Source organism: Leishmania mexicana, chromosome 22, assembly GCF_000234665.1.
Source record: "Leishmania mexicana MHOM/GT/2001/U1103 complete genome, chromosome 22".
Lineage (NCBI taxonomy): Eukaryota > Euglenozoa > Kinetoplastea > Trypanosomatida > Trypanosomatidae > Leishmania > Leishmania mexicana.
This window is the reverse complement of record NC_018326.1, coordinates 171000-197978: the sequence shown is the minus strand read 5'-3', so window position 1 is coordinate 197978 and position 26979 is coordinate 171000. Positions and strand designations below refer to the sequence as shown.

General features: G+C 60.7%; 8 protein-coding genes across 8 annotated transcripts; all 8 read left to right on the top strand.

Annotated features, from left to right (window-relative positions):
- Positions 1-1169: 1169 nt before the first annotated feature.
- LMXM_22_0510 (conserved hypothetical protein) lies at positions 1170-2852 on the top strand (the record flags this gene model as incomplete). Its single annotated transcript, XM_003875457.1, has 1 exon — positions 1170-2852. One exon carries the CDS (start codon positions 1170-1172, stop codon positions 2850-2852), a length of 1683 nt encoding a protein of 560 aa, XP_003875506.1.
- A 722-nt stretch (positions 2853-3574) lies between these two features.
- Positions 3575-5125, top strand: LMXM_22_0500 (conserved hypothetical protein; the record flags this gene model as incomplete). Its single annotated transcript, XM_003875456.1, has 1 exon — positions 3575-5125. The coding sequence occupies one exon, from the start codon at positions 3575-3577 to the stop codon at positions 5123-5125; it is 1551 nt and encodes a 516-aa protein (XP_003875505.1).
- Positions 5126-7283: 2158 nt separating this feature from the next.
- LMXM_22_0490 (putative protein kinase) lies at positions 7284-9455 on the top strand (the record flags this gene model as incomplete). The annotated part of the gene is made up of 1 exon (XM_003875455.1): positions 7284-9455. The coding sequence occupies one exon, from the start codon at positions 7284-7286 to the stop codon at positions 9453-9455; it is 2172 nt and encodes a 723-aa protein (XP_003875504.1).
- A 3856-nt stretch (positions 9456-13311) lies between these two features.
- LMXM_22_0480 (conserved hypothetical protein) lies at positions 13312-14646 on the top strand (the record flags this gene model as incomplete). Its single annotated transcript, XM_003875454.1, has 1 exon — positions 13312-14646. The coding sequence occupies one exon, from the start codon at positions 13312-13314 to the stop codon at positions 14644-14646; it is 1335 nt and encodes a 444-aa protein (XP_003875503.1).
- Positions 14647-15576: 930 nt separating this feature from the next.
- Positions 15577-16839, top strand: LMXM_22_0470 (conserved hypothetical protein; the record flags this gene model as incomplete). Its single annotated transcript, XM_003875453.1, has 1 exon — positions 15577-16839. The coding sequence occupies one exon, from the start codon at positions 15577-15579 to the stop codon at positions 16837-16839; it is 1263 nt and encodes a 420-aa protein (XP_003875502.1).
- A 1659-nt stretch (positions 16840-18498) lies between these two features.
- LMXM_22_0460 (putative 40S ribosomal protein S15) lies at positions 18499-18957 on the top strand (the record flags this gene model as incomplete). The annotated part of the gene is made up of 1 exon (XM_003875452.1): positions 18499-18957. The coding sequence occupies one exon, from the start codon at positions 18499-18501 to the stop codon at positions 18955-18957; it is 459 nt and encodes a 152-aa protein (XP_003875501.1).
- Positions 18958-19782: 825 nt separating this feature from the next.
- LMXM_22_0450 (conserved hypothetical protein) lies at positions 19783-20655 on the top strand (the record flags this gene model as incomplete). Its single annotated transcript, XM_003875451.1, has 1 exon — positions 19783-20655. The coding sequence occupies one exon, from the start codon at positions 19783-19785 to the stop codon at positions 20653-20655; it is 873 nt and encodes a 290-aa protein (XP_003875500.1).
- Positions 20656-22611: 1956 nt separating this feature from the next.
- Positions 22612-26472, top strand: LMXM_22_0440 (conserved hypothetical protein; the record flags this gene model as incomplete). The annotated part of the gene is made up of 1 exon (XM_003875450.1): positions 22612-26472. The coding sequence occupies one exon, from the start codon at positions 22612-22614 to the stop codon at positions 26470-26472; it is 3861 nt and encodes a 1286-aa protein (XP_003875499.1).
- Between the last annotated feature and the right edge of the window lie 507 nt (positions 26473-26979).

The following is a 26979-nucleotide window of genomic DNA, read 5'->3' as shown; positions in this document are numbered from 1 at the left end:
CATCCACGGCACTTCTGCTTTTTCGTTAACATGAACCTCAACTGCTGTGTGGCTGTGTATTTCTCTGCGTGGGCGTGTGCGCGGTGTAGCGCGCGCCCCCCCGCCTTCTTGTGCACCATCTCTCTCCGCTTGTCATGCCGGGGAAGAGAGATGGGGAGAGAGAAGGGGGTGGTGGTGGGTGGCGGCCGAGCACTGACCTTCTTCGCTCGTTTCACTGGACAACTTGTCAAGGAACACACACACCCACACACACCCAAAGGAGTGAGTCTCAGGGCTCATGCACGTGCATGTGAGCTTAGGCGTGTCGGAGTGTACGGACTGCACCGGGGAGGTAAGCGAGGCGACTGAGGCTGTCGCTGCGCCTCGTAACTGGCCTTGCTTCTATTTTGTCTCGATCTCTCTGGTTAGCTGCCCGCTCGGGCGCACGGTTGTGCTGTGAGCAGCAGGCGGTCCCTTTGCTGAGGCGCGCGGCACTCGCGCACACGCGGGGACACGTTGTTTGTTGTGCCCATCCCGCATGCGACTCTTCTGAACCTTCTGGGCGCGCGTTTGCCTTCCTTTCGTTCTTTGATGTGAGACTGCCGCAGGTGGAGTCGGCGTGCGTGTGCGTGCCATTCGTCGGAGGACACGCTCGTTCATTTCTCCTCAGCTCACAAAGAGGGTCCGCCCCCTACAGAAGAAGCAACAACGATGACAGAGGGCCAGCACACGAAAGCGCTAATGCCATGACTACCGCTGACGTCTCGCTGGCTATCTCTTACACACACACACACACACACACGCTAACTCGGGGGAGAGGAGGATTTACGCTACTCTACCCATGCTCTGCATCAGAGCCGTATTAAAGAAATACGTGCACAAAAACCTGCTCAAGCTCAAGTTGTGCAAACCGTGCGCACGGGACTTTGTAGCTCTGTCAGATGCCCACAACTACCACCGCAGCTCTCCCTCGCTACCGCCACCGAGAGAGTGCCAGGTCGGTCGTCCAGAGACTCCATGCGATCCCGGTACAGCTGTTGCCTCCGCACGTCTTCACGCTACAGCCCGTCGCCCGCAGTTTCGATTTTGACACCGATAAAGGTGAACCTTCCGTTTCGCCGGCAACAGCTCTCGATGTTACCGCTGCCGCCGGCAAGGGCACCACAGGCGACGCGTGCGCTGAACTGGGTATGAATTCTGTCTGCTTGGTTACCGCTGCCGGTGCCGCCGCGCCGTCACCGACGCGTGCATCGGCGACTGGCGAGGGAGCGCTCATCTCTTCGTTTGAGTCACCAGTGGCTGAGCAGCGCTTAGCCTATGAGGTCGCCGCCGCACACGCGCTGCGCGGTGGTCGTGTGCTGTTCCTCACCGCCCCGACGAGTCAAGCCTTCTCGCTGGCAAGATTTGCGGTGACCGTCGAGAGGCAATGGATGGCGTTGCAGCAACTGCGGCAAGAGGCACTACGTGCGCTACAAGCCGACCCCGCAACACTTCGCCATGCCCAGAACGTCACACAGGTGGGCTCTGCAGGGTGCACTACCTCGTCATCGGCTTCTGCTCGCACAGCGTCGTCCAAACCGCGGTCGCAGTTGCTCAGCTCAGAAGCCCACCTCCGTGCCCGTCAGCGAGCGGTGCTGGACGCTGTCCGGCGAGTAGAGGTGCTGCCTTGCACTTCCATGGACGATTTCTACGCCGTGTGCCAGGCCTACACGTTCCCCACAGTTACCGTAGAGGATGGTGCGACAGACGCTTCGGCTCCAACAGACACGCCAAACTCGCCATCCTCAACTGAGTGTGGTGCGACAGGTTCGCGCGGCGGCGGCCGGCCCAGTGTTTCGAGGGAACCGAAGATGAGGGCCAAGCCGGTGCTTACATCCTCGCTGTCTTTCGTGGATTCCGCTGCCGCGCCAGCCCCCACGCCTGCTCGCAGCTCCACGCTGCATGAGGTGGACATTGTACCGCTGTGTATCGTGGACGGATTTATGGGGCCAGTGTCGACGTCAGCGCTACTCGAGCGCGCGTCCGGTCAGGCCATCCCGCTTCTGCATTATGTGCTGTGCCTTCTGCAACGTCGTCTCAAGTGTGCGGTGATGGTGGTGGAGGCAGGAGGTAGCGTGGCAGCGGGTAGTGGCACTAGTGGTGGCGCTTGCTGGCCTTCCTCCCCGTCGCCGTCAGAAAGTCTGGCTTCTGCGAGCTCTTTCTCCGGCGGGCGTCCACGGAGCCGAGGCGACGTTTGTGGTGCCCTACCATCTCCTGCGATGGTGCTTGCCGCCTCAGATCTGGTACAGCGGCTGCGTTCTCCCCACATGCATCCGTCGCCAATCGTGCACGTCTCTCACGCCGCATGGTCCCTGGCACAGGTGCCAATGGGGAGCTCCAGCGAGGTCGGCGGTGAAGTCAAGCGTCAGCCAGGAAAGAAAGCTACGCGAGCCGATGGCACAGCTGAGCACTCGGCGCGCACGTGGTTCTCGCAGGCACCGCCCGTCTCCCTTCATGACGTGCAGTTATCTGTAGCCTATGTCGAATGGGATGCCGTGTGGCGCCCGTTGCGGCACGACGACCGCCACATGGAGGCTTGCGATGCAAGGAACGGCGCCATCTCACAGCATGATGAACTCCTTCTCCCTTTCAGCGTGGCATGGCGATACCGTGTGCATCTCATGAAGACGACTGTTAGCGAAGGTGCCGGGTCGCGGGTCGGCGGCACCGATAGCCTCCTGCAGAATCGCCAGAGCTGTCCGAGTGGGCCTCTCTGGCCCCCCTTTCGTGGCTCGCGCCGGCCATCGGGTGTGCTGACGTCCTCCTCTAGCACGCCCAACAAGATGCAGTACACTGGTTCATGGATGCGGAGCTCCCAGTGGCGGTACCTTTAGATCCTAGTAGTGGCTGATGAGGGCTGTGACCACGGCGTTAGGGGTAGTTTGTGTACGCGGAAGGGGTGAGCCTGTGCGTGCATCGGTATCTAGGTATGTGTTTTGCTACCCATGGTGGTCCCTGCTACTCCCTCCCCCCTCCCCCTCCCCCACACACACTGAAGACTCTCCTCGTGGCTGTCAGTTGTGTGCAGGTTTCCTATGAGCAGGTTGCCGAGGCATGCATCGCTTCGGGAACACGGGTCACACACCCGCGACACCCGTAGTCCATAGCGCCGCTACGGTGCCGCGCGAATGCTGTCCGACATGTGCGCATGGCCTCTCTCGCGGACGCACTCTCATCCATGCATTCGTTCCCCTCGCCCTCTTCCTTGGCACATGCGCCGTTCCACGTCTGTTTATCTGTCCGTGTGTGTGTCTGTGTGCCCGCACCTTCTGTCCCGTGCGTGGTCGCCCGCCCGCCCCCTCACGGTGCCGGTCCACATGGCTGGCGGACTCGTTCACAGAGCACGTGAGCCCATACGTGCAGATACCCATACACAACGATTTGCTCTTGTGGAGACGGCGAACCCAATCCCTCCCTCCCCTCCCCCCGCTCGTTGTGCTCCTTCCGTGTGCACGTGTCTGTTGGAGGCTGCGCCTAAGGCATTAGCACTCTGTTCTTTTGGCGTCGTCTGTACGCTCGTGTTTCATTTTCGGTGGCGGCCGAAACTCGTCAGGATATGGAGGAGGAAGACTCGATTCTGGCCCTGGTGCCTGCCTCGCTCCCTGTTCATGCGGACAGCGAGGATTCGGTCTCGGCGAGCGGCTACATGGGTTGTGTGTCCGGTAGTCAGGTGGCTGCAGGCGCGGACACTGATGACGGTAGTGGCTGGACCTTCGAACACGCCCTTCGCGCAACCATGGCGGGCACAGCGGAGAACGACACCGACGACGCTGAGGCAGGGCGAAGTGGCGGCGACGACGAGGACGATGGCAGTGACGCCGCTGACAAGGATGAGCAGCAGGCAGAGGATGCGGTGGATTTTCGCGACGGCGGCGCGTCCTCGGGCGCGGAAGGCCACGCCGGAGCGTCTGCCAGTGCAGGGGAGGACGCCCACGTGGATGACACGATGCTGCTGAGCATCGGGGACAAGAAGGCGGCGAAGCGGTTGGGTAAGAGGCTGTACAAACGGTGGAAGAAGCTGCACTCGACCTCCCACTCGAAGAAGGACAAGCACAAGAGCAGCAAGAAGACCGGCTCTAAGAAGTCGAAGGGCAAGGAGAAGATGCCCAAGCACAAGAAGGCAAGCGGCAGGCGCAAGAAGAAGGGCACCAAGGCGCACGGGGACGACGACGACGACGGTGAAGGGAGCATGTTCCTGAACATGGCGGACGGCGCGGATGAGATGGATGGCGAGCTCGGGCTGGTGCCGGCGATAGATCTCTCCGACGCGGCGACCGCCATCGAGGCGCGCCTGAAGAAGGCGGCCCTGCGCGAGTCCAAGATGCGGACCGAAAAGGCTGTCAAAAAGGCGACGCAGCGCAAGACGAGTTCTGCGGAGCTCGCTGCCATTGCCAAGGAGCTGGTCGCTGCGATGGCGAAGGCTCGACAGCTGGACGAAGACATCATTAGCGGCCGCAACACCCTCCCCGGCGCCTTCCCGCTCAACCGCGTAGCTCTCAAGAGCATTGTGCAGGCTCGGTGCCGGCAGGGATATATGGTGGGCCCGCTCGTTGGGGCGGGCATTCTGCAGGAGCTGAGCTACTGGCTCTACGATGTCGACCGAGCTGATCCAGCGCCGTACGAGCTGCGCACGACCGCGCTCGATATCCTGGTCTCTCTACCGATGGACGGCAGCATCGCCGTGACGGAGGACCTCACTGCGTTCACGGGTGTGAGCCGCGAGCACCTCATCAAGACGGACCTGGGCCGCGCCCTGAACGCGCTTCGCCGCTACAACGAAGAGACGATTGACAACAAGAGCAAGTGCGTGCAGCTATTGACCACCTTCAGTCGCGTAATCAGCGGCGCGTCGGACAAGGACCAGATGGATGAGCACAAGAGCAAGGCTGTGTGGAAGTGCCAGCGCGACCCGACGGTGGCCTCGCCGTTTGAGGTGCTAGAAACGTGCTCAGAGGCCTTCCAGAAGTCGTTCATGAAACCCGACCCGCGCGACCCGACATCGTACAACGGTGTGCTACCATGGAGGCCGCCGGCGGCTACCATAACAAACGTCTCAGGGAGGCTGGGCGACTACATCGAGAAGGCCAATATCAACCCGAGACGATGAAACTGTGCGTGTACGGACACGCGCCGCTACCCCTCCCCCTGAAGCCGTGCGGTCTTCCCCTCCTCACCCTCTGTGGTCTATCCACTGTGGAGTTGGGACAGAGTCCATCAGCCTCCCCTCCCTCCCCCTCTACCTGCTGCCGCTTCAGCATCGCGAATGGCATGGTGATGTCGTCGTTGGTTTTCTGCTCTGCTTTACTGTGTTGGGTCTCTCAAGACACAGGGAGGGAATGGGGGCATGGGCTTGCACACGGTGGGTGCTGTCGCGTATCCGGTCTCGCATTTGCCTTCCTTGGCGTTACGCACGCACGCTCTCATCTGTGCGCGGGTGGGTCGTGCACCTTCTCGCATGCCGGCAGACGTCCGCAGTGAGCTCGATTCCGGCTTTGTTCTCTCCTCGTCGTGGTTTGTAGGTTTTTTTTTTCTCCGTTGTTCTGGTACACGCGCTCGCTGTTATATATATATATACACACATGTACGTCTTCTCCTGATCTCCCTCTCCCTCTGCGGGCACCTTTTTTATTCCCATATATAGCTGAGCGACCTGAGGGTGCCCATGCGAGAGACTCACGTACATGCGGAAAGGACAACGTAGAAGAGGCCCTACAGCGGGCGTGCGGTCGCCCACGTCGTGCCGAACGAGTGGAAGTGTGGGACGGAGAACGGAAGGGACTGAGGGAGCGCGCGTGATCGAGATTGCACGGCAGTAACAGCAGGAGGGAGGCGAGACGGGAGAGAGGTGGGTAGGCGAGGGATGGGGAGGGAGAGGGGGACTGGAGAGGAAGGGAGGGGGCGGGGAAGCGAAGACCACACGCCCCTCCTCCTCCTCCTCCCCACCCCCTTTATTTTCTGTCTTCTCTGCCTTCCCCCCTCCCTCCCTCCCTCTATTATGTTAAGCGACGATTCGGGGCCATGTTGGGGGTGACATGTCACATCCTGCACCTCGCTCTCCTCCCTCTCCACGTTGTCGTTACATCGGAAAACAAGAACAACTTGACGAGCTTGCAGGGAAGTAATCCGCTACCTTCGCGCAATCCTGGGGTTTCGCCATGCCTCGGTCCCCCGCCCTGTTTTGCATTCTCTACGCCGTCGTTGTATGATGCCGAGCAGGATAGCCTCACACCGGTCCCTCTTTTGGCCGTGTTGACTCCGGTGCGTGCAACCCACGCGTGATCGGTGCAGCGCATATGTGTGCGTGTGTGTGTGTGCCTGTTACGTGCGCGCGGGCCACCGTGCGGCTTGTTCGCCTCCTTGTTTTCTTCTTTCTCCTGCACGTACATGCTCCTCCGTCCTCCTCCTCCGCACCTCGTCTGCATCGACTCTGCCATCCTTTGCTTCCGTCCCTCTCCCCTTTGCTTTTTCTATTCATGTGTCTCGCGCGACCACACCCCCACCTTTTCCATCGGCCGGGTGTGTCTTGTCCACCTGTCCCGTGTATTCACGGACGCACACACATGCAACCACCACCCCTGCCGCACCCGGACCGCGTGTATCTTATCCACAAAGTCGTTGGCGCCTGAAGCACCACTGCTCTGGCCGGCGTGCTGCGCGAACAGCGAAGGAGCGTCGCTCTGTAAGGAAAAAAAAGGCGTGAGCACGGCAAAAGAAAAGCCCTGCATCTCCCTCCATCTCCCTTTTCTCGGCGCGGGCACACAACACGCTCATTATCCCGAACCTGTGCATCATCACCGCTTTGACTTATTTCGTGTGTGTGGTGTTTTCTCGTTTTACTATTATTATCTTCTCTCTCTTCCCCCTCCTCCCTCCCACTCACCCTCCCCACTTGCTGTGGTTCGTGCATGGGCGCGTGCGTGTGCGTGTGTGTGTGTCTTCCGCTTACTTCTCTGTTCACGCTTCTATTTGCTGTCCCCTCCTCCCCCGCCCCGCTCTCTCCTCGCATTTGCCCTTCTCCTCCTCGTGTTTCTTGCCGTTCATCCCAGACGGCCTCCCTGCGCGTGTGCGTGTGTGTGTGTGTGTGTCTCGGCGAGCGTATCGGCGCGGAAGCGGGCCCGTGTTGCTCGTATACACGCACGTGCACACGAGTATCTTACTTGCCAAAGGTGCTGTCCAAGTGCTGTCCCGTCACCCCTCTTCCTATTTCTCGCGTTTTGTATTCTTCCTCCCCCCTTCCCTCGCTTCAAGTGATGTCAGAGAAGTCCATGCAGCCTCGACGGCCCTTGTCCTCCTCTCGCGCCTCTGCGCGTGCGTCAGCCGCATCTCGCCCGCAACCGCATAGGACCGTGAGCAGCGACGGGGCATCTCGGTCGCAGACAACGACCCCGATGTACAGGCCGCTGCGCTACGTGGGCCGTGGCAGCTTCGGTGTCGTTCTTCTCGCCGAGGAGGTGCATACAGGTGACAAAGTTGCCATTAAGCGTGTCCACTATGACGCCCGCCTTCACAACCGCGAGGTGGCGATCTTGAACTCCGTTCTCGTCGACAACCCGCGGCACCAGCAGCCATCGAACACTGCTGTCGACAGCAATGACACGTCGCGGCTCCCCGATGGCGCGACAAGGATCTCGTCTACCTCCTCTCCGTCGGCATTGTCGTCCTCGCACACCGTGGAGGACGTGCACCTGTGGCCTGGTACACACCATCCGAACATCGTCGAACTGCTCGACTTCTATGTGACCTACGACACTGCCTCGTCAGAGCAAGTGCTGGGGGCGGATATGGTCGGCACCGGGGGTGCCGGTGCGGGTTTTGAGTTTCTGCCATCGCACCACCCCACAGCGCATCGGTACCCGTTGAGCGGTGGCAGCGGTGCCGCCTCCGCGAGTGCCCCGCCCGCTTCGGCTCCCCTGGCGGCGTTTGCATATCTCGAGATGGTGATGAGCTACTTACCGATGGACCTGTGCTATGTGAAGAAGTACTATTTTCGCTTCCACGACATGCCCACCATGGTGACATCCAGTTCGTCATCTCCCCTCGCTTCGCCGGAGCAGGCACCGACAGATCTGTCGTCCGGCGAGCTGCCGGAAGGCACGGCAGACCGCTCCCCGGCGTCACCCAAGCACGCCGGGACCGGCTGCAACGGCAGCAACAGCAGCCGCCACGGCAGCACCGGCAGCAGCGGTGCTGATGTTTGCAACCACCTTCCCCTGCGCTGGGTGAAGGTGGTGCTGTTCCAGCTGGCCCGGGCGCTGGCTTTCATGCATGTGCGTCATGTTTGCCACCGTGATTTGAAGCCTGCCAACGTCCTTGTCGACCCGGACACCGGCCGCGTGCGGCTCTGCGACTTTGGCAGCGCGAAGCTGATAGCGCGACCTGGAGAGGAGAAGAACGTGTCATATATTTGCTCCCGCTACTACCGCGCCCCTGAGCTACTTTTCGGCGCACTGCACTACGGGTGCCCCGTGGACATGTGGTCGTTTGGCTGCATCGCCGCGGAGCTCTTGCGCGAGTCGGGCAAGCCCCTCTTCCGGGGCTGCACCACGATTGATCAAATGGCGGAGCTGTTCAAGGTGCTGGGGGCGCCGTCGAAACGGGAGATGTACGCCATGAACCCCCAGTGTGCAGAGGCGCTGCTGCGCACCCGCGCCATGCACCGTCACCAGAGCCTCGACAACGATCCTCATTCTGGCAGCCGCGGCGGCGTTCGGCAGGGCCGATCCTGCGGGCTGGAACTCGAGGTGGACTACCAGGTGGAGGAGGACAACGACGTCGAGTTGCGTGGCAGCGCGCGGCAGGGCGGGTATGACGTCGATAGTCATGGAGAATTTTTGCGCGACGCGCTAGACGATGGACTCTCGTCCCAGACTTCGGCATCGCCTGGAATGGCGACGGCATCGCCGCCGCCGTCCTCCACCAAAGACCCTCGGGATTACAAGACGAGGTTCTCTGCGTCACCGTCAACTGCAGCCACGGCGACGCTGGATGACGTGGCACCTACGCCGTTTGAGGAGTACTACGATGTGCTGAAGGTGCGCGCGATACCGTGGCGAAGGCTCTTCCCCGCTGACACGCCTATGGAGGCGGTGACGCTTGTTGCATCGTTGCTGTGCTACGCGCCTGACAAGCGGCTCACTGCGGCGGAGCTGGTTGAACACCCCTTCTTTGACGACCTCTTCAGCGCTGCAGATGCCCAACTGAGGACAGGAGACCTCGATCCTGCAACTGCTATGGAGAGTGGAGCGACAATGTCCCCCAGCGACGATGACGGGGTTGCATCTGCGGCGCTGCGGCTGCCGAACGGCCGCCTGATGCCATTGTCTATGTTCCAGGTCACGGAGGTCGAGCGAGGCCTGTACACAGACGCCTTCCTCACGCGCATGGCGCGACAGGCGGAGCTGGTGGCAGCGGCCATGAAGCAAGACGAATACCCATGATGCTTGTTTTACTTGTTTTTTTTCTGGTTAGTGGGGGAGGGGGGGGGAGGCATCTGCGAGAGGCGGCGAAGTAATCTGCACGCATGCCCGGAAATCAACACGTCTCTTCCTCTGTTTTTTTTTTTAGGGTGTGCTCTGGTCGTTGGTTGTTCACCTTCTCCGCATGTGCTGCTGTACATTTTATTCACGCCGCTGCCTCCTCCTCTAGATGTTGATACACACACTCAGAGCGAAGGAGGGATGCGTTTGCAGCGCCGTGTCTTTCCCTCTGCATGGATGGAAGGGAGTGTGTCTGATAGGGTATCCGCGGGAGAGCATCGATGGTGAACGGCGCACCATGTTTCTTCGACCCACCCACCCACCCACCCACCCCTCCTTCTCCTGTTTTTTTTTCTTTTCCGTGGTGTCTGGCTCCTCCTCTGCACCTCATCGATCGTGTGTCTCCACCCACCCACCCACCCACACCTTCCCTTTTCGCGGCTTGGCTGCCAACATCCTGTTCCCGTCCTTTTTTTACCTTCGTGTGTGCGTGTGCGTGTGTGTGTGTGTGTGTGTTTTCCGCTTACTTCTTTTCATTTTTTTTTTTCGTGCTCCTTTAACTGGTTGCTGTGGTGCCATCTCGTTTTCCTTTTTGTTTTGCTTTGCTTTGCGTGTGTGCGTGACTGCACGTCTCTTCTTCGCTACGAAAATACCCCCGGCGACACCAGCTTCGTCTCGTATCCTTTACATCTCCTCCCCGCCCCTGCCCCGAACCCTCTCGCCCTTCCGCCTCCGTGTTGTGGCCTGCCGTCATATCTGCTGCTGCGGTGACCGCCATCACTGCCATCAAAAAAACATACACACACACACACACACACATGGCGATCCCACAAGGGAGCCACCAGTGGAAAGTCAAACTCCGCCACCACAGTATCCACGCGCGGACATACACAGATATACAAGGGGGGGGAAAGTACACGAAGACGAACAAGAAAAAAACGTGTTCTGTGCTGCCACACACCCACACACACACCCACACACACACACCTCACAGAAAACACACACACACAGACATATAGATATACATGTATATCTGACGGTTGGTGTTGTTGTTTCATCCGCTCTCGTTGTGTGGTGTGTTGGCCCATTTCTTTTTTCTCTTTGCTCTCTCTCTCTTTCGTTGTTTTTTTTTGTTTATCTCTCTCTGTGTTTGTTTGTGTGTGTGTGTGTCTGTGCCGTTCTTTGGCCGTCCTTTCTTCTGAGTGGCGTGGAGGGCGGTGCGCACGTGCGCTGCCACGGGCATTTATGTAAGTGTGTCTACGCGTATCGTTCTCCTGACCTGTTCCTCTTTGATTTTATTCCTAACTCCTTTTCTTCTTTAAACATTATGATGATGCTCATGGCGGGAAGCTGGCGCACCTCGGCGTGTGGTATCACAGGGCCCAGTGCACCCTACCTCCCCCCACCTATACCCTGCCAATGCTGCACCGCTGCTGGCGGTGACAGGGTCCCGGTTACTAGGACGTGGGGCGGTGAGAGCGATGCATCGCTGCGGATGCCGGCGGCCAGGTCCTGGATGGCGTTGCGTCGGAGCGGGCTGCGGCAGTGAGCACGTTTGCATGACCCATACGATGGTGGCGAGGTGTCAGCGTGGCTCGCGCGCATCCGCGCCCCCACCCCCCTCCGGCCCTCACACTGCCTACGGGTGCGGTGGGCCTGGGAGCCACTGTGAGGGCGATGCACAACCCGACGACCGGCATGGTGGGGTGTGTGGGGTGGGGGGCGGCTGTGAGGCGACCTGCGTGGCGGCGGGTGGTGTGTGTGGGGCTTTGAGACAGAGGCCATGCTCTCCGATGACTGGGTTGGCGCATTGCTGTGGCGCGTGTCTAGCGCTGCGACGCACCACGCGGATGGGTGGTTGTGGCGGGCGAGGGGGGGATAGAGAGCAGTTTGACTCGTGCTGTGTGGCAGAGAAGAGATGTGGTGACGAAAAATGACTACGACGCGTCCAAGTTGACGAAAATGGTGAACATTCTCTCCTGTTTAATGTTTCATGGCGTCCATCGCTCTCGGTGTCTGTATGGATGTATATGGAGAGCGCCTGTGCGGGTGCGTGTGCGTATGTGTGTGTGTGTCTCTCGATGTATACGCGGAACGACACATGAACACACACACAAAAAAAACAAAGCAAAACGGAAAACAGTTTGTCTCCGCCCACGACCGGCATGCTCGAGCGCGCGCGTACACACACACACACACACAAGCACATGGGGGACAAGCAATCAAGGTGGACTGAGATACGTTACCCGGGTCGTGGGCTCTCCCTCTCTCCCTCCCCCTCTCCCTCCCTCCTTCTTCTTTCTCCGTTTTCTCCCGTTTCTCCGTTTTCATTTCTCTCTTGCATGCTTGCAAGCGCAAGAAGCAACACCACGAGCTCACCCCAGTGCGTTGTCGCCCCATCGTACGGCGAGCCTCACATGGAGGCGGGGCGGGGGGAGGGGGAGAGAGAACGACGCAACGAGACACGCGCACTTGCTAGCGGGTCATGGCTCAAGTACAAGGGAACGTAAAAAAATTGGAAACCGGAACGAAGAGACAAGCATCTCCTCCGTGAGGTGCGACGCGCTTCCCTCCCTCTGCCGCGCCTTGGCGCGTCCTCTCCAGTGTCTGGCAATGTCTTTTGCCATACAACACAGCGATAGATGGCGCGTACGGCTCGCGCTTCTCTCGCCTCCCCGCCCTCGCGACCTTTCGGTGGCCTGATGGCATTTTGTGTAGCGATGTATCAGTGCATTTTCGTTTCCCCCTGTGAATCATCCCGCATCCTTTGTCCGTGTCCTTCTCTTGCCTTCACTGTTTTTTCACCCTATACCTCAGCATGTCTCGCCGTACGGCTGCAAGCTGGTCGCTCATCACATTGGAGGTGCAACGCACGCACGGACACGACACGAAGTAAAGGGCGTGCGTCCGCGTCTGGGGCCTTGCATGGTTGTCCGGACCACTTTTTTTTGACGGCTGGGGCTCTGTGTTTGTGTGAGTGAGTGTGCGCGTACGCTGGTAGCCAAGGGGGGACCTCTTCGCTGAGTTCCGTGGCTGATCTTTTGCTCGTTGTCTTCCCTGCAACCGATCTTCCTCCTCCTCTTCCTGGCGCGCTTTCTGAGTTTAGTCTGCCAGGCGGTGGTGCGGCGAGCGCCACTGGAACAAGGCTGAGCAGAAAGTGAGCTGTATGCAAGTGCCAGGAGGGGGCACGAAGAGACCGCGAACACGCACGGTTTACATGGGAAGCCATACGGCTGCTTGCTGACGTTGTCCGATTCAGCACCTCTCCATATTGTCTCTCGTGTGCTGTCGTCACTCTCTCTCGCGCGTATCCCCTTGTTGCGTTGGCGCGTGCGCACAGGCTCATCTTTTTTCAAGCATGTACCGTCGTCTCTCGCGCGTCGCCTCATTGCAGGCAGACAGTCGTCTCCGCATCATTGTGTCTGCCGCGGGATTGGTGCCTACGCACTCCTTCAGCACCGCCCCTCTCAGACGCGGCGCATTGGACAGCGCGACCGTGCGATCCCTGGTCGGGGCCTCGCGTGGCCTACGCATGCACACTGTTGTCGTCGGCACCTCAACCAACCTTGAGCAACACCGCGGCTACTCCTCGAACGGACCGCATCATCGAGAGGACTCGGTCAACCTTGACAGCGGTACAGGCAAAGCTGGCGATGGTAGTGGTGCGTCGGCAGCGTTGCCTTCGCTGTCCTCGGCGTCGTCACACGCGGCTGCGCAGGCTCGCATTGAGGGGGAACTCCAGTCGCTCCGCACTAGTTATCTGGAGCCGTACGATGGCGTCTACCGCTTCCTCACGCCCTTCAAGAGCACGACCCCGATGGTGATGTTTCTGGGCAACCACAGCTCTGGCAAGTCGACCCTTATCAACTATCTATCTGGCTGCGAGATCCAGGAGACTGGCGTCGCGCCCACAGACGACGGCTTCACGGTGATCAAGCGCGGAACGTACGACATGGACGCTGATGGGCCCAGCGTGGTGAGCAACCCCAAGTACCAGTACCAATCGCTACAGCAGTTTGGCATTTCCTTTGTGACGCACTTCAAGATGAAGACGCGCGCAATGCCGGCGACGTCGCAGATTCCGATGGACATGGTGCTCGTCGACACGCCCGGCATGATCGACACACCCGTGCACGCATCCTCGGCTGAGCAGGCGGCGAGCGGTGACCATACCCGCGGCTACGACTTCCTCGCCGTGACACGGTGGTTTGCGCAGCAAAGTGACGTCATTCTTCTCATGTTTGACCCGGCGAACCCGGGCACCACCGGCGAGACGCTCGACGTGCTCACCAAGTCGCTCACCGGTTACGAGCACAAGTTTTTCTTGGTGCTGAATAAGGTAGATGTCTTTGAGAAGGTGACCGATTTTGCGCGGGCGTACGGAACGCTGTGCTGGAACCTCAGCAAGGTCATGAAGATGAAGGATATTCCGCGCGTGTACACCACCTCAACACCGCTGAAGAAACTGAACGAGGCGTCTGGTAAGTCGCCCACCGCGACGACGCCCGCCACCAGCACCGTACCAGCGGCGGAGCTGTCACGCCAACGGAACGAGATTCTCAACGAGATACGCGCTGCTCCGATGCGGCGCATGGACAACCTCATCACTGAGACGGAGGAGAGCGCGCGCAATCTCCTCCTTGCCTGCAGGGTGTCTAAAGTGCTGCGGCAGGATTACCGTCAGCGCGAGGTCCTCCTCTACTGTGCCCTCGGTGCGGCTTGCCTAATGGGACCCGCAACAGCCGTGGCCCTCTCTTCCATCACCATTACCGGTACGGTGCTCGTTGCGCTCGTGTCCATTGCCGTCGGGAGCGGTGGCCTCGCGGCGGCGCGGATGCACCTGCGCGAGTTTGACCACCGTTTGTTGCAGTCGTGCGACAACGCGCTTGGCCGCCTCTTCACAACAAAGACACGCACAAAGGACGTGGAGGTGCGCTGGCAGCGCACCGTGCGACCCGAGCTACTCCGCATCGCTGCCGCGTCGCAGGAGAAAGGCACCAGTGGCATCATGGCGCTACCGTCGTGCTCGGCGCGGGCGTGTCGCGGGATGCAATACGTCATTGACCATGAGGTTCCAGCGCTGCGCTGCAAGGTGAGCGAGTACAAGGAGGACTTCTTCCAAAGGCGGTGTGCCGCAGAGAATCACAAGTGAGCAGGGAAGCACACACCAGAGGAACCAGTGCGTACACGCGGGCTTCTGTGTGTCGGTCTTTGCCTGCCTGCCTACCTGCCTGCCTACCTTATCGCTACTCGCCACGCCCGTGCTGGCTCTTGCAGTGTGCATTAGCGCCCTCTACATCACGGCTTACATTCTCTCCAGCTCCGTTCTCGTCGCCCCTCACGCCTGTCTGTGCGCTGCACCGCCGCACCGCGCTGTGAGCGTGCCGAGAAGGCTGCGGCAGGAGAGTGCGTTGGCAGAGGGAAAGGGAAGTGATGGGAGGGGGGGCTTTTTTGTTTGTGTGAGGGATAATTCACGCCTAAGCACACGAACGTGCCCAACGACATATTGTGACTCACTGCAGTGAGCGTGTGAAAGACCCGCAGCCACACAAGGAGGGAGTGGAAAAGGCACAGTATAGTGGCCGCTGGGTGCTCTAGTCGACACCCACGACATTACCGCTTTCCATGACTCAGGCTTCACTTCATGTACTTGCGTCGGAGTGCGCGCGCCGCCTCCCTTCCTCTCCGCCCCACGCCATGCCTCGTCTATTGTGCCTGTGAAGTGCCACCGCCATCTTCTCGTGCCCTCTCCACTCCTTGCCCTCGCCTCAGGGGATTCACATGACCACATCGCCATCCTGCTCCCGCACTCCATCGCATACGAGCGCACACCGGCTGGCACACATCAAGGCGCGCCACGGCAGCTAACAAGCACCTCATCCATTCTCCTGAGTTTCTTTTCTTGTTTTCGTGGTGACCGTCACCTCTTTCGTTGGCCCTTATCAAGCTGCACACGTGCGTGTTTTTCCGCTGGTCGCTGTGAACACCGCCTCCCCATCCGCCTTTTTCTTGTCACATCGCAGAGCGGAATCCGAAGACAACGCAGGAGCACGACGCTGGGGTCACCGCCTCCGTCGCAGTCATGCAGTTCGTGATCAACTCCTCCTCCATCCTCGCGCCGGCGTTGCAGCATGCTCTCGGGAGCGCCTTGAGTGTGCCGGCGCTGTGCATCGAGATGTGTGCCGAGGGCCCACACCGCGTCACAATAGATGGGAAGACCTTCCGCGGGCTGCAGCCGTTTCTGCAGGCGCTGCGCCGCACCGCCGTGACGCCGGAGCAGAAGGCGTTCCTCGGGGAGGACGAGGAGCAGGTGTCGTTGGTGAACCAGTGGGTTGGCGCGGCGGCGGTGCTGGACGCCGATGCCGCGCGCGCCGTTGGCGAAACTGCCGTGTCGGTTGCCAAGGCTCTCTACAGTGATGTGGAGCGGATTCTCCTGGCGATGCCGAACGCAGCCTCGCGCTACCTTACCGGTAGCGAGCGCGCCACAATGGCCGACGTGCTCCTGTACGCCGCCGCCTTCAACCACTCGTCCCACACGGAGGTGCTGCCAACAACCATGAAGTGGGCTGCGTACGCGCAGGAGGACGCCTACCTGGTCCCCATTCGCTCGTCGGCCGTGAAAACGGAGGAGAACCACAACGCCAGCAAGGCTCACGGCGCGGCCAAGGTGCAGGTTTCCTACGTTAAGCCGTCCGAGGAGGAGATTCTGCGGCGCCGTGCGGAGAAAGAGATGGCGAAGGCGGAGAAGGCTGCTGCTGCGGCGGCAGCGGGGGCGAATGCAGCGAAAGCTTCAGCAAGCCCTAGCGCCCGTGCACCAGAGGGCAAGAAGGCCAGTAAGACGGAGCTGGATTCTACGAGCCTGTACGTGCGTGTGGGGCAGCTGACAAACTTGCGCCGCCACCCTGACGCCGACCGGCTCTACGTCGAGGATATGGTGCTCGGTGACGAGACACGCACCATTGTGAGCGGGCTGGTGGAGAACTATGCGATCGAGGAGCTGGAGGGCACGCAGTGCCTCGTCGTGTGCAACATGAAGCCGAAGCCACTTATGGGTGTCACGTCGCAGGGGATGGTGCTGTGCGCCAAGAGGGACGCGGAAGTGAAGCTCATCCGTCCTCCGGCGGGCGCCAAGCCAGGCGACCGCATCCTCTTTGGTACCTCATACGACGCTGCGGTCGCCGCGGCTGCCGCGCCGGAGCCGATGGCGGTCAGTAAGATGAGCGAGGTTCTCTCTCACCTGCATACAAACGCCGACGGCGTCCTTTGCTGGAAGGATGAGCCTGCGCGACACCCGAGCGGTGCGGCGGTGGCCATTGTGGACATGGCAAACTGCCCTGTGAGCTGAGTTGTGGCCTCTACCAAAACACGTGGCACTGCTCGACGGACCGACGGGGCGACGGGGGCCGAGGGCGCACGTGTGCGTGCTGCTCTCGGTTGAAGGCAAATTCCTTTTTTTTTCGCTGTTGTTAACGCCTCCGCGCTCGTGAGGGCGACGGGGGAGCATGGCCCTGTTGGGAGCGGCGCATGATGGACAGGCCGGCAGCAGCCTTACCCGCAGAGAGAACGCATTTGGCTTTACTGCCGTGATGCCTTCGTGCGTGTATTCCCCTTTGAGTTTTCGTTGTGTCGCGTGTGTGTGCGCTTTGTGCTCGCAGCAGTGTCCGTGGACTTCACGACGGATGTGTGCTGTGAGCACGTGCACAGGGGCACCATCGTAGCCCACATCGCGCATTCGTACGCTCATCGACTCACTCACTTGCGCGCCTACGCAGGGAAGACCGTCTTTAGCACCGCCATTCTCTGTTGTTGTGGTGGCCTCCTCCAGCCAGAAGCGATGTCAGACCTTGCGTCTTTTCTTCTTACTTTAAACATTATGATGATGCTTATGGCGGGAAGCTGGCGCACCTCGGCGTGTGGTATCACAGGGCCCAGTGCACCCTACCTCTCCCCACCTATACCCTGCCAATGCTGCACCGCTGCTGGCGGTGACAGGGTCCCGGTTACTAGGACGTGGGGCGGTGAGAGCGATGCATCGCTGCGGATGCCGGCGGCCAGGTCCTGGATGGCGTTGTGTCGGAGCGGGCTGCGGCAGTGAGCACGTTTGCATGACCCATACGATGGTGGCGAGGTGTCAGCGTGGCTCGCGCGCATCCGCGCCCCCACCCCCCTCCGGCCCTCACACTGCCTACGGGTGCGGTGGGCCTGGGAGCCACTGTGAGGGCGATGCACAACCCGACGACCGGCATGGTGGGGTGTGTGGGGTGGGGGGCGGCTGTGAGGCGACCTGCGTGGCGGCGGGTGGTGTGTGTGGGGCTTTGAGACAGAGGCCATGCTCTCCGATGACTGGGTTGGCGCATTGCTGTGGCGCGTGTCTAGCGCTGCGACGCACCACGCGGATGGGTGGTTGTGGCGGGCGAGAAGGGGGTAGTAGAGCGGGAAGTGGCATGGTGGTATGACCGTTGCTCGATGGCAGGACGACGCACATTGATAAGGACCAAAACTCCGATGTTTTTTTTTGGGGATTTAACTCTCTGTGTGCCGATCATGCACGGGGTGGCGGTCACCTACTCACAAAGTAATGCTCTGCGCCGTTCTGTTCAGACAGATGCCGGTATGCATATGCGTCCGACCGAGGACCTGCGAAGAATATAACCAACGACAGCATTAGCGAAAACCAAAGAAGGGCGGCAGTAATGGGTTCGTGCTGCTGTATTTTGCGGCGCCTCCCGAGGCCTCTCCACCTGCACCAGGCCTCCGCCTTTCACGCATAGATGCGGAGGTGCAATGACCGTTTTTTTGTTGTTTTCAAGCCGCTTTCTCCTGTCGCCTGCTCCGTCGCGCGCACACACACACACCGCTCTCTCGCTCTCTTGCATTCCTTTCTCTGCCGTGTCTTTGTAACAACAACCCCTCCTCCCTCTCACACACACACACGACAAACTCCCCCTCCCTTGTGACCGCGGCAGGATCGAGCTCTGCACGGACATCAGTCTGCCCTCTCAAGATGGCGTCCAACATCACGGCTGAGCGCTACGAGCAGCTCAAGAAGGAGCGCACGTTCCACAAGTTCACGTACCGTGGGCTTGAGATCGACCCCCTGCTTGCGCTGAGCGAGGAGGAGTTCAAGGCGCTGGTGCACGCGCGCGCGCGCCGCAACATGAACCGCCACGCGGACCGCCGGCCGCCCGTGCTCCTGAAGCGCCTGCGCGAGGCGAAGAAGCACGTGAAGGTTGGCGAGAAGCCGAAGGCTGTCAAGACGCACCTGCGCGACGTGGTGATCACGCCGGAGATGGTGGGGTCCGTGGTGGCGATCTACAACGGCCACCAGTTCAACGCTGTGGAGATCAAGGGTGAGATGATCGGCCACTACCTTGGCGAGTTCTCGATGAGCTACCGCCCGGTGCTGCACGGTCGCCCTGGTGTGGGTGCCACGCACTCCTCCCGCTTCATCCCGATCAAGTAGGCGGTTCCCGCCACTGTTTCTGCTCGCGTTGACCCCCTGCCATGACGGCTCTGCGAAGGCGCACCGCCGCAGTGGGCGTGGGCTGCGGAAACGTTGTGCCGTACCTGCGTGTGGTCGTGCGCGTGTGTGCGGGTCGGGCGATACTCGATGTGTGCGCCTCCGTTCTTCTTCCTTCGTTGTATCTTCTTCTTTTGCTTTTGTCGTTTCTCTGTCCTCGAAAACAAACCCCAAACTGACGACGGGCCCCCACATGGACACCGGACATCTTTCCCGGCGTTCAGGTGCGGCGCAGCCTCACGTACACCTCACGATCGCCTGAGGTGATTGCATCAGGCGGGGAGGTGGCGGCTGAGACGACGTGCGCCTTCGTGCCTTGAGCTGGGCCCCTTGCTTCGACCAGGAGTCATGTAGGCGCGCGGGTTGGAGTCGGTGGGCGGCGAGCCGCAGGAGGCAGTGCGGTGCCTCTCCAGTGCTTCTCGTCTCCTTGTGCCACGGCCTTTGCATGTGTAAGGGGAGGAGGGAGGAGGGAGGGGGCGAAACGCTGATGTAGAGCGTGTGCAGCGCACGTGTGCGTCAGCTGTTTGTATGCGGAGGCCCCTCCTCTCTCCGCGTTCTCGTGTGTCATCTTTACCGTCATCGCCATCTCTTCCCACCTTGCTTTTCTTGTTCCTGTCCTTTTTACCAGTCACCGTTCAAGACGGAGCACCACGAACTGGAGGAAGGGCATGCCGGACGACGGGGCGCCTTACAGCATTGCAACGTAGAGCCAGGACCGCCCCGGCGACGAAGGCTTCATAACGCGTCAACACCGACACACCGGCGGCAATGCCACCAAAGAACCCCGTCAAGAGGAACCCAAAGTCGTCGAAGCAGCGCGACAACTTCGACGAGGCCACCATCGACGCCCTGGTCATGGCCATCGAGGGCAAGGCGAAGAAGGGCACCACCAAGTCGCAGCTGAAGCAGAAGGAGGATAAGTCGCTGAGTCGCGCGAATGGTCGCAGCTACGTTCTGAGCGAGCAGATGCGCAACGCGCTGCTGGCGCAGATGCAGCAGCCGGCAGCTCAGGAGGAGCAGTACGTGAACGTGCCGGTGCCATTGGCGGCGGAGGAGAAGGAGTGGCAGGAGGTGGCGCCGAACAGGTATATCCGGTATGAGCAGTTTGGCGGCAGCGACGCGGAAATGAACTTTATCGTGAACCTCTTCACCGCGGAGCTGACGGAGCCGTACAGCAGCTTCACGTACCAGTACTTTGTCTTTGGCTGGCCCGACCTCTGCATCACGGCATTCGGCGTAGAGAGTGAGACAAAGCCCGATAATTCGGTTGTCGGCGAGAAGGTCGGCGCGGTAGTGTCACGTGTGACGCGCAAGGGCGCTGGTATGCCGCTGCGCGGCTACGTGGCGATGTTTGCCGTGGTGCCCAAGTTCCGCGGCTATCGCCTTGGCAGCCGTCTCGTCTCGCTCACGGTCGAGCTGATGCGCGAGAAAGGCTGTGATGAGGTGTATCTCGAGACGCCGACGTCGAACGCTCGCGCCCTGGGACTCTACCTGAACCTCGGCTTCGCCAAGACAAAGTACCTGCCGCGCTACTACCTTGACCACTCTGACGCCGTGCGTCTGAAGCTGTGGCTGAAGGATGCCGTCCCAAAGCCTGTCCCAGAGACTCCCGTCGCGGCTGGTGTGGAGGAGAAGGCGTAGCGGGGATGTTGAGGGTTTCTCTTGAATGAAAAGGGAAGGTGTCGGGCTTGCGAGGCAGCAGGGGGTGGCGTGGCGTGGTGTGCTGCGGCAGGGAGGAGAGGGCGCAGATGTAGGCGAGGTGGTGGGACGGCCACCCTGGCATTCTCTGCCTCTTCATTCTACACTGCCCGAGTCTCCTCACTCCCTCCCACCGCCCGCATCTCCCCTGACACTCTCTCTGCTTTTCCCGCCCGCCACCCCCAACCCGTTTCTTCCTATGCTGTCCCTAAGCGCCTCATGGCATCACCTAAGCGCGACGTGCGTGTGCGCACGCGCAGGGCGCGTCCATTCCCGTCCTCTGGCGCCTTCATTCCACCATGCAGGCAGACAGACACACACGCACACGCTTGTGCGCATCTGCCGGGGAGCCTTCACAGACTCGTCCTTTCGTGCACTGTTCTCTTCCCACTTGTTGTTTGTGTTGTTTGGCTGTGCGAGTTGCCTGTCGTTTAATGCGTGCCTGTATGTTTAACCGGTGTTGCTACGCAGCGGATGCTGCGGTGGCTACCAATAGCGTGTGCTAGCCCTCCCTATCCTTTTTTTTTCTGTGCTGCAGTGATGGGTCGCGTGCGTAGAGAGACGCTGGGGAGGGGGGAGGGAGTGACCGAGCGGATGGCTTTGTCTCTGGCTGGAGGACAGAGAGAGGGGAGGGGAAAGGAATGGGCTGCGGGGTGGGCCTGGCAGGACCACACGTGATTTTCCTTGGAACCCACCTCTGATGTCGCCAGACGTGGGGTTGTTCATGTAGGCATTTGACTGTTTCTGTTTCGGGTTTCGTGTCGCCTTCACTCGTGCGGCTTGCCGTGGCTGCAGCGCGGCAGTGTTGGCACGAACGAGTTGAGAAGGGGGCGGCGTACCGTTGCAGACACGTTATTGTTGTCTCTTGTCTCCCCTCCCTCCCTCCCTCGCGTCCTCTCTGTCTCTTCCTCCTCTCCCCCATCCATCCATCCACACAGACACACACGCACACACAGACACGACCTGTTCTCTCTTCATTCTCTCCCGCCCTTTTTCGACGTTTTTCTTGGGTTTATGGCTGTGATGCAACACCATCCTCTTACCCTTCCCTAGAGGGGCCATGGAGAGCATATGTGCGTGTCTCTGTGTATGTGTGTGCCATCCCTCTTGTAATATCGGGGTGGTCGATGACGGCGACAGCAGTGACGGCGACTTCTGCGAAGTCTACGTAAGGCACGAACAGGACTACTACGCATAACGCAAAGGAAAACAAAATACTGAGCAGCTTCAAGCGCGGGCGTCTGCGTATACTACGTGATCTCTGCGCTGGAGGACGGCTGCTGCTGCTGCTGTGCACCCTCAAAGTGAGTACGAGTGGTGATGGTGGGGGTGGGGGTGGGGGCACATGGGTATGGGTAGAGTGGGGGCCTTCTTAGCCGTTGGCTCCTCCCCACCACGTACGAGTACAGACGGGCGCGGGTGTGAAAGCAGCGAGCAAGGAGAAAGCACATTGTGCCCATGGACGCCTCGTTTTTGTTTGAGTGACGCATGCTTATCCCATCTCTGTCTCTCTGCCTCTCTCTGCCTGGCCCGCTCTTCGCGATGGTGTGCGCCATCGCCGTGGGTGGTCTTCGCTTTCTTTTCTTCGCGTTTCCGTTGTCGCTGCTTGCGTGAGAAGGCCGGTGATCTTTCTCTCTCTGGCGCGCGCACACGAACACGCACATCAACCGCCGCCACCCACGAGACTTCCCCCCCCCCCCCCCCACGCCCATTCGCTTTCCAGCAGCCACCCTCTCCGTGCACGGCAGACGGTCTCCGTACTTGTACACCGAGAGAAACGTGACATACACTCATCGTCCCACGTTTCATTGCACGGGGCGTTCTGGGCGTGACTTGGCGCCCCTTTCTCGGCTTCTTCGCGCGCCACCCGCTCCATCTGGCTCGCACGCTACGGTGAACATGCATCCCCGTTCGTCTCCGCAGGCTCTCCCGGCACTGTGCCGGCAGCGGCGGCCGTCCTTGGGACGTTCGCACATTCCTCCGGCCTCCCTGGCAGAAGACATACGGGACAAGACGACACCACCAACGGAGGGGATGACGAGATTCGGTGACAGCTCTCCGCCTGCGGCTGCTGCCGCTTCGCTGGATACGTACGGTCAGCCGTGGAACACGCCAACGACATTGCGCTCCCTTGTTGAATCCGTGACGCGCGAGTCCAGTGAGGCGACCGCAGCTCGGGCCGGCAATAGGAAGAGTAAAGCACCTCGTCTCGCCGTGTCTCGGTCGCTGCCGCCGCCATGCACCACCACTGTCGCACATGAGACTGCGACCGTCGCCGGAGGAGTGGTCTCTACGGCTGCAGCTGCAACGGCAACGGCTGCACCTTCTTCGCTACTCCCAAGCACCAGCACACCAGCACCGCTATCGGAGTCGACGGGTGCCACTGCTGCCTTTCGGGCCGAGCGCTTGCGTGAGCTCGAGGACTTCCTCCAGCAGCGCGGTGGGCGAGGCACCTCGATGGAAGGCCGTCACAAGGTCATTCAGAAGACGCTCTCCCTCCTGCCTGCCGTGTACCCGCTCCTCACCAAGGTGGCGGAGGCGATGCAGCGCTACACCGAGGATGTAGCCACGTCGCTGCGCCACGCCGCCACGGAGAAAGCAGAAGCGCTGCGGCAGCAAGAGAAAGAGCTGTACGAGCGGTTCGAGCGGTTTTTCGAAGGGAAGATACGCGAGCTCATGCTGGCGAGGAGGCAGGCAGAGGAGGCGGCAAAGGCGGAGCACGCTGCTGCCTTCGCCCTGCGCCAGGAGCGCGATGTGGAGTTGATGGCGGTGAAGGAGCAGCTGGTGCAGCGCATGAACAATTGCGAGAAGACGGAGGATCAGTTCCGCGACTTCCGTCACCTTATCGCGTCTGTGTTCAACACCAATCAGCAACTGAATCTCCGCATTGAGCAGCTGGAGGAGGTGCTAGCGTGCCACCGCATCGACCTACCCCCCGCCAGCGGGGAGATGATGGCATTCCAGACGTCGTTGGACGGGCAGCAGTCTTTTGCGCCACAGGCCTCGAATGTCGACGGCGACGGCGACGATGACAGCAGCAGCGGTGGCGGTGGAGTGCGTGGTGGTCGCAACAAGTCGCACAAGCTACCGGTGCAGTTCATGGCCGCCGCCAAGGAGGAGCTGGTGAACTCGCGTCTGACGCTGCAGGAGGAGCTACTGCACTCCGCCTTTGACGACCACTCCGCCTATCGCATGCGCATTAACGGGCTCAAGCAGCAGAATCTGGATCTCAGCTTCACCGTGTCAGAGCTGGAGGAGCAGGTGCGGGACTTGTACACGTACATCCACGAGAAGCGATTTGTGCGGCAGGTGGGTGAGCAGGGCAACGAGATTGCCGTGATGACGCCGCGACCGCGCGGGGTGCCGCTAGCTTTGCAAACGGAACTCGGCATCGATCTTCGCCACTCCACCGCCAACATCCTGTCCGAGCTCTCCACCTTGTCGATCAACATGAAGCACCAGCTCAACTCGGCCCTCCTGCGTGCGCGTCAGCTGCACACGCTGTCAACGTGGCTCGACGAGGGGAACGCGACCGCTGCCAACGGTGGCGGGGTTGCCGGCATGCTGGAGCGGGTGTCAGAGGCGGCCGCCATTCCGGTGTTCCCCGTCTCCGCGTGGCCGTCGATTCCGCACTTCCTGCGCACCTTCATCACCCCCGACGTGCCGAACTACTTCTGGACGGAGGCCCAGGCGGCGTGCATCCTGTACAACTTCTTCAAGAACTACCAGGCGATCCGTCGCCGCGCACGTTTTGTGCGCGATAACAAGATGCTCGCCCCACGCGTCTACCAGCTTTTCGAGCACCGGGAGGTGCTGTTGGTACGACTGGACGCAGGAAAGGACGATGTGGTGGCGGCAGAGGAAAACATGCCATTCGGCTACGTGGTCACACAGTTCGCCCGTGAGGTGCTTGCGAGCCTGTGCCCGCAGAACGTGCAACCGCATCTGCCGCTCGTGTTACCAGGCACCGTCTCTCTTCGCTTCGCCCAAAGAAGCAGCACACCGTCGCAAACCAAATCGCCCCCAAACGACGGCGTCGTGTGTGACAGCATGCACGGCCCCGGATCGCAGCAGACCCCGATAGCCGACGAACAACTGACGGCGAAGGACTGCTCGTGGAAGGACGCCGCCCCAATCGTGGAGTTCGAGTTGGCGCGTTTTACGTACAACTTGTGGTATGCAGCGGTGCGCTACCAGCCGTCGCAGCCGCTCTGCGAGCTGTTTCTCAAGCTGGTCGATGGCCAGGTGCCCATCGAGACGTTTGATTTAATGGAGACGGTGCTCGGCCGACTGCAGCGGCGCATCGAGGGGTTGGACAGCGACGGAACTCGCCGCTTCGCATACTCGCGGTTGGTGAAGGAAATAGTGCGATCTGTGTCCGACATGGACGCCAAAGTCGGGCTGCACGCCGTCCAGGCGGTGGCACAGACGTTCGAGGCGAACCACACGCCGCTATACGGTGGCACCCTCGGCTCGGTGGCTCTCTTCGCGGATGAGACGTACTGCATGCGAGAATCACTTACCGCCTCGTTAGAGAAAGGGACGATGCGGGCCGCGGCCGGCAGCACCGCTGACAAAACGGCTGCAGCAGCTGCGGCGAAGCAGACGGTACGGACGCCGCTTCCGTCGTCCTTGATCACTCGAGAGGTGCCGCTGCCGACGTCTTTCACAGCTTCCTCGCCGCCGTCGATGCTTCCTCCAATAGGGGCCACGTGCATCGTACGCTTCTGCCGTCACCTTGTCCACGACACGCTCGAAGGCCTCTACACTCGCATCGAGGTTGCGTTGTGCCCGCTGGTGGAGGAGAGCGAGGTGGTGCTTGGCCTCTACCTGCTTCCGCTTCCTCGCGCAAAGGCGGCGCTGGCGGCACTGGACAAAGTGACGCTGGAGGAGGGCATTTACGCTGCCCTGGTCGGGTCGACGGAGACGGGCGATGGCCGCTCTCCTACGCGCGTCACGATGGGCCGCATCTCTGCGGCGGCCCTTGCAGATACGCAGCTCAGGCCCGAGGCGGCGGATGTGCTCGGCGTACGCAGCTTGACGAACGACTACATGACCCTGCTAGAGTCGCGCAAGAATGTGCTAAAGGACAAGCGGACGGAGGACCGGCACGTCGCGACACGCATGGTGGACAAGGCGGTGCAGGGGCTGCCGCACTTCAAGATGTCTACCCACTTTCCCTTTCGCAGCAAAAACGCCGCGTGGCTCGGCGAGTCCGGGGGGCCGGAAGACGGCGATGAAGTGCCGAGGGCAGACTCGCCGCACAAGGCTGACGCGACTCTCAGCACCGCTGCTTCCACCACCAGCGGTGGGAGTGAGCTCTCCAAAACCAGTGCGAAAAAGGGTGGCAAGCGGACGGCCACGCAAGAAACCGTGGCAGCGCGTCGCAGCCGGCGACTCCCTGTGCAGGGCGGCAGCGAAAACTCCAAAACCAAGGCGCGACCGTTCCCGCAGGTCAAGCGCAGAAACAAGGGGAGGGGTGGCCAGGCGAGCTCAGTCTCATTCCAAGGAGGCCGCCCTGGCTCAGCGGAGAGCGATGGTTCACTGTGGAGTGGCCCTGCCAAGGCGCTGCTGGCGACATCGGAGGAAGGCAGCTTGGTGGAGTGGTACAGCCTCCGACACGCGCTGCGTCGCGCCTTGCCCTCCCTTCCATGGCAAATCTTCCAACCGGACGAGCAGGAGCAGAAAGCAACGACGACCGCGTCGATTGCCTCGACGCTGCCGCTTCTGGCGGCGTATGAGGAGGAGGCGCAACACTAGCGCTTCCTCCTCGGGCACGTTCAAGGTCGTTTCTCGTTTTGATGGTACCTCTTTTTCATCACGCATCGCGCATGCACGCACGTGTGACGTTGCATGCGAGCGTACCCATGCACACCTCCAGGCAGGCAAGCGCGTTGCCTTGACACACGATGTATAACTCATCGCCGTGCGTTGGAACTTCCACGGCGTTCCTGTGCTTGTCACCTTGTTTGTCTGCCGGACTTCCGTTGCTTTTACCGAGCGCTGCCCCGTCTGCCTTCATGACGGGGAGCGGCCACACCTCAGTATGAGTTACCTCAGGGCTCAGTGTACTGCCTAGCGCGTTGATGAACACAGACTCAAACCGCGCGCACAGACGCGCGTGCTTGCGCCGTCACTCGACGCCGACCATTACCCCGCAGTTGAGATGCTAGATTTGGAACGGTAACTTCTGAAAAAAGGGCAAGCGAGCTATATGTGTATCTACGTTTGTGGACGCTACTGTGCGGCCGTGGTATCTCCATCGTC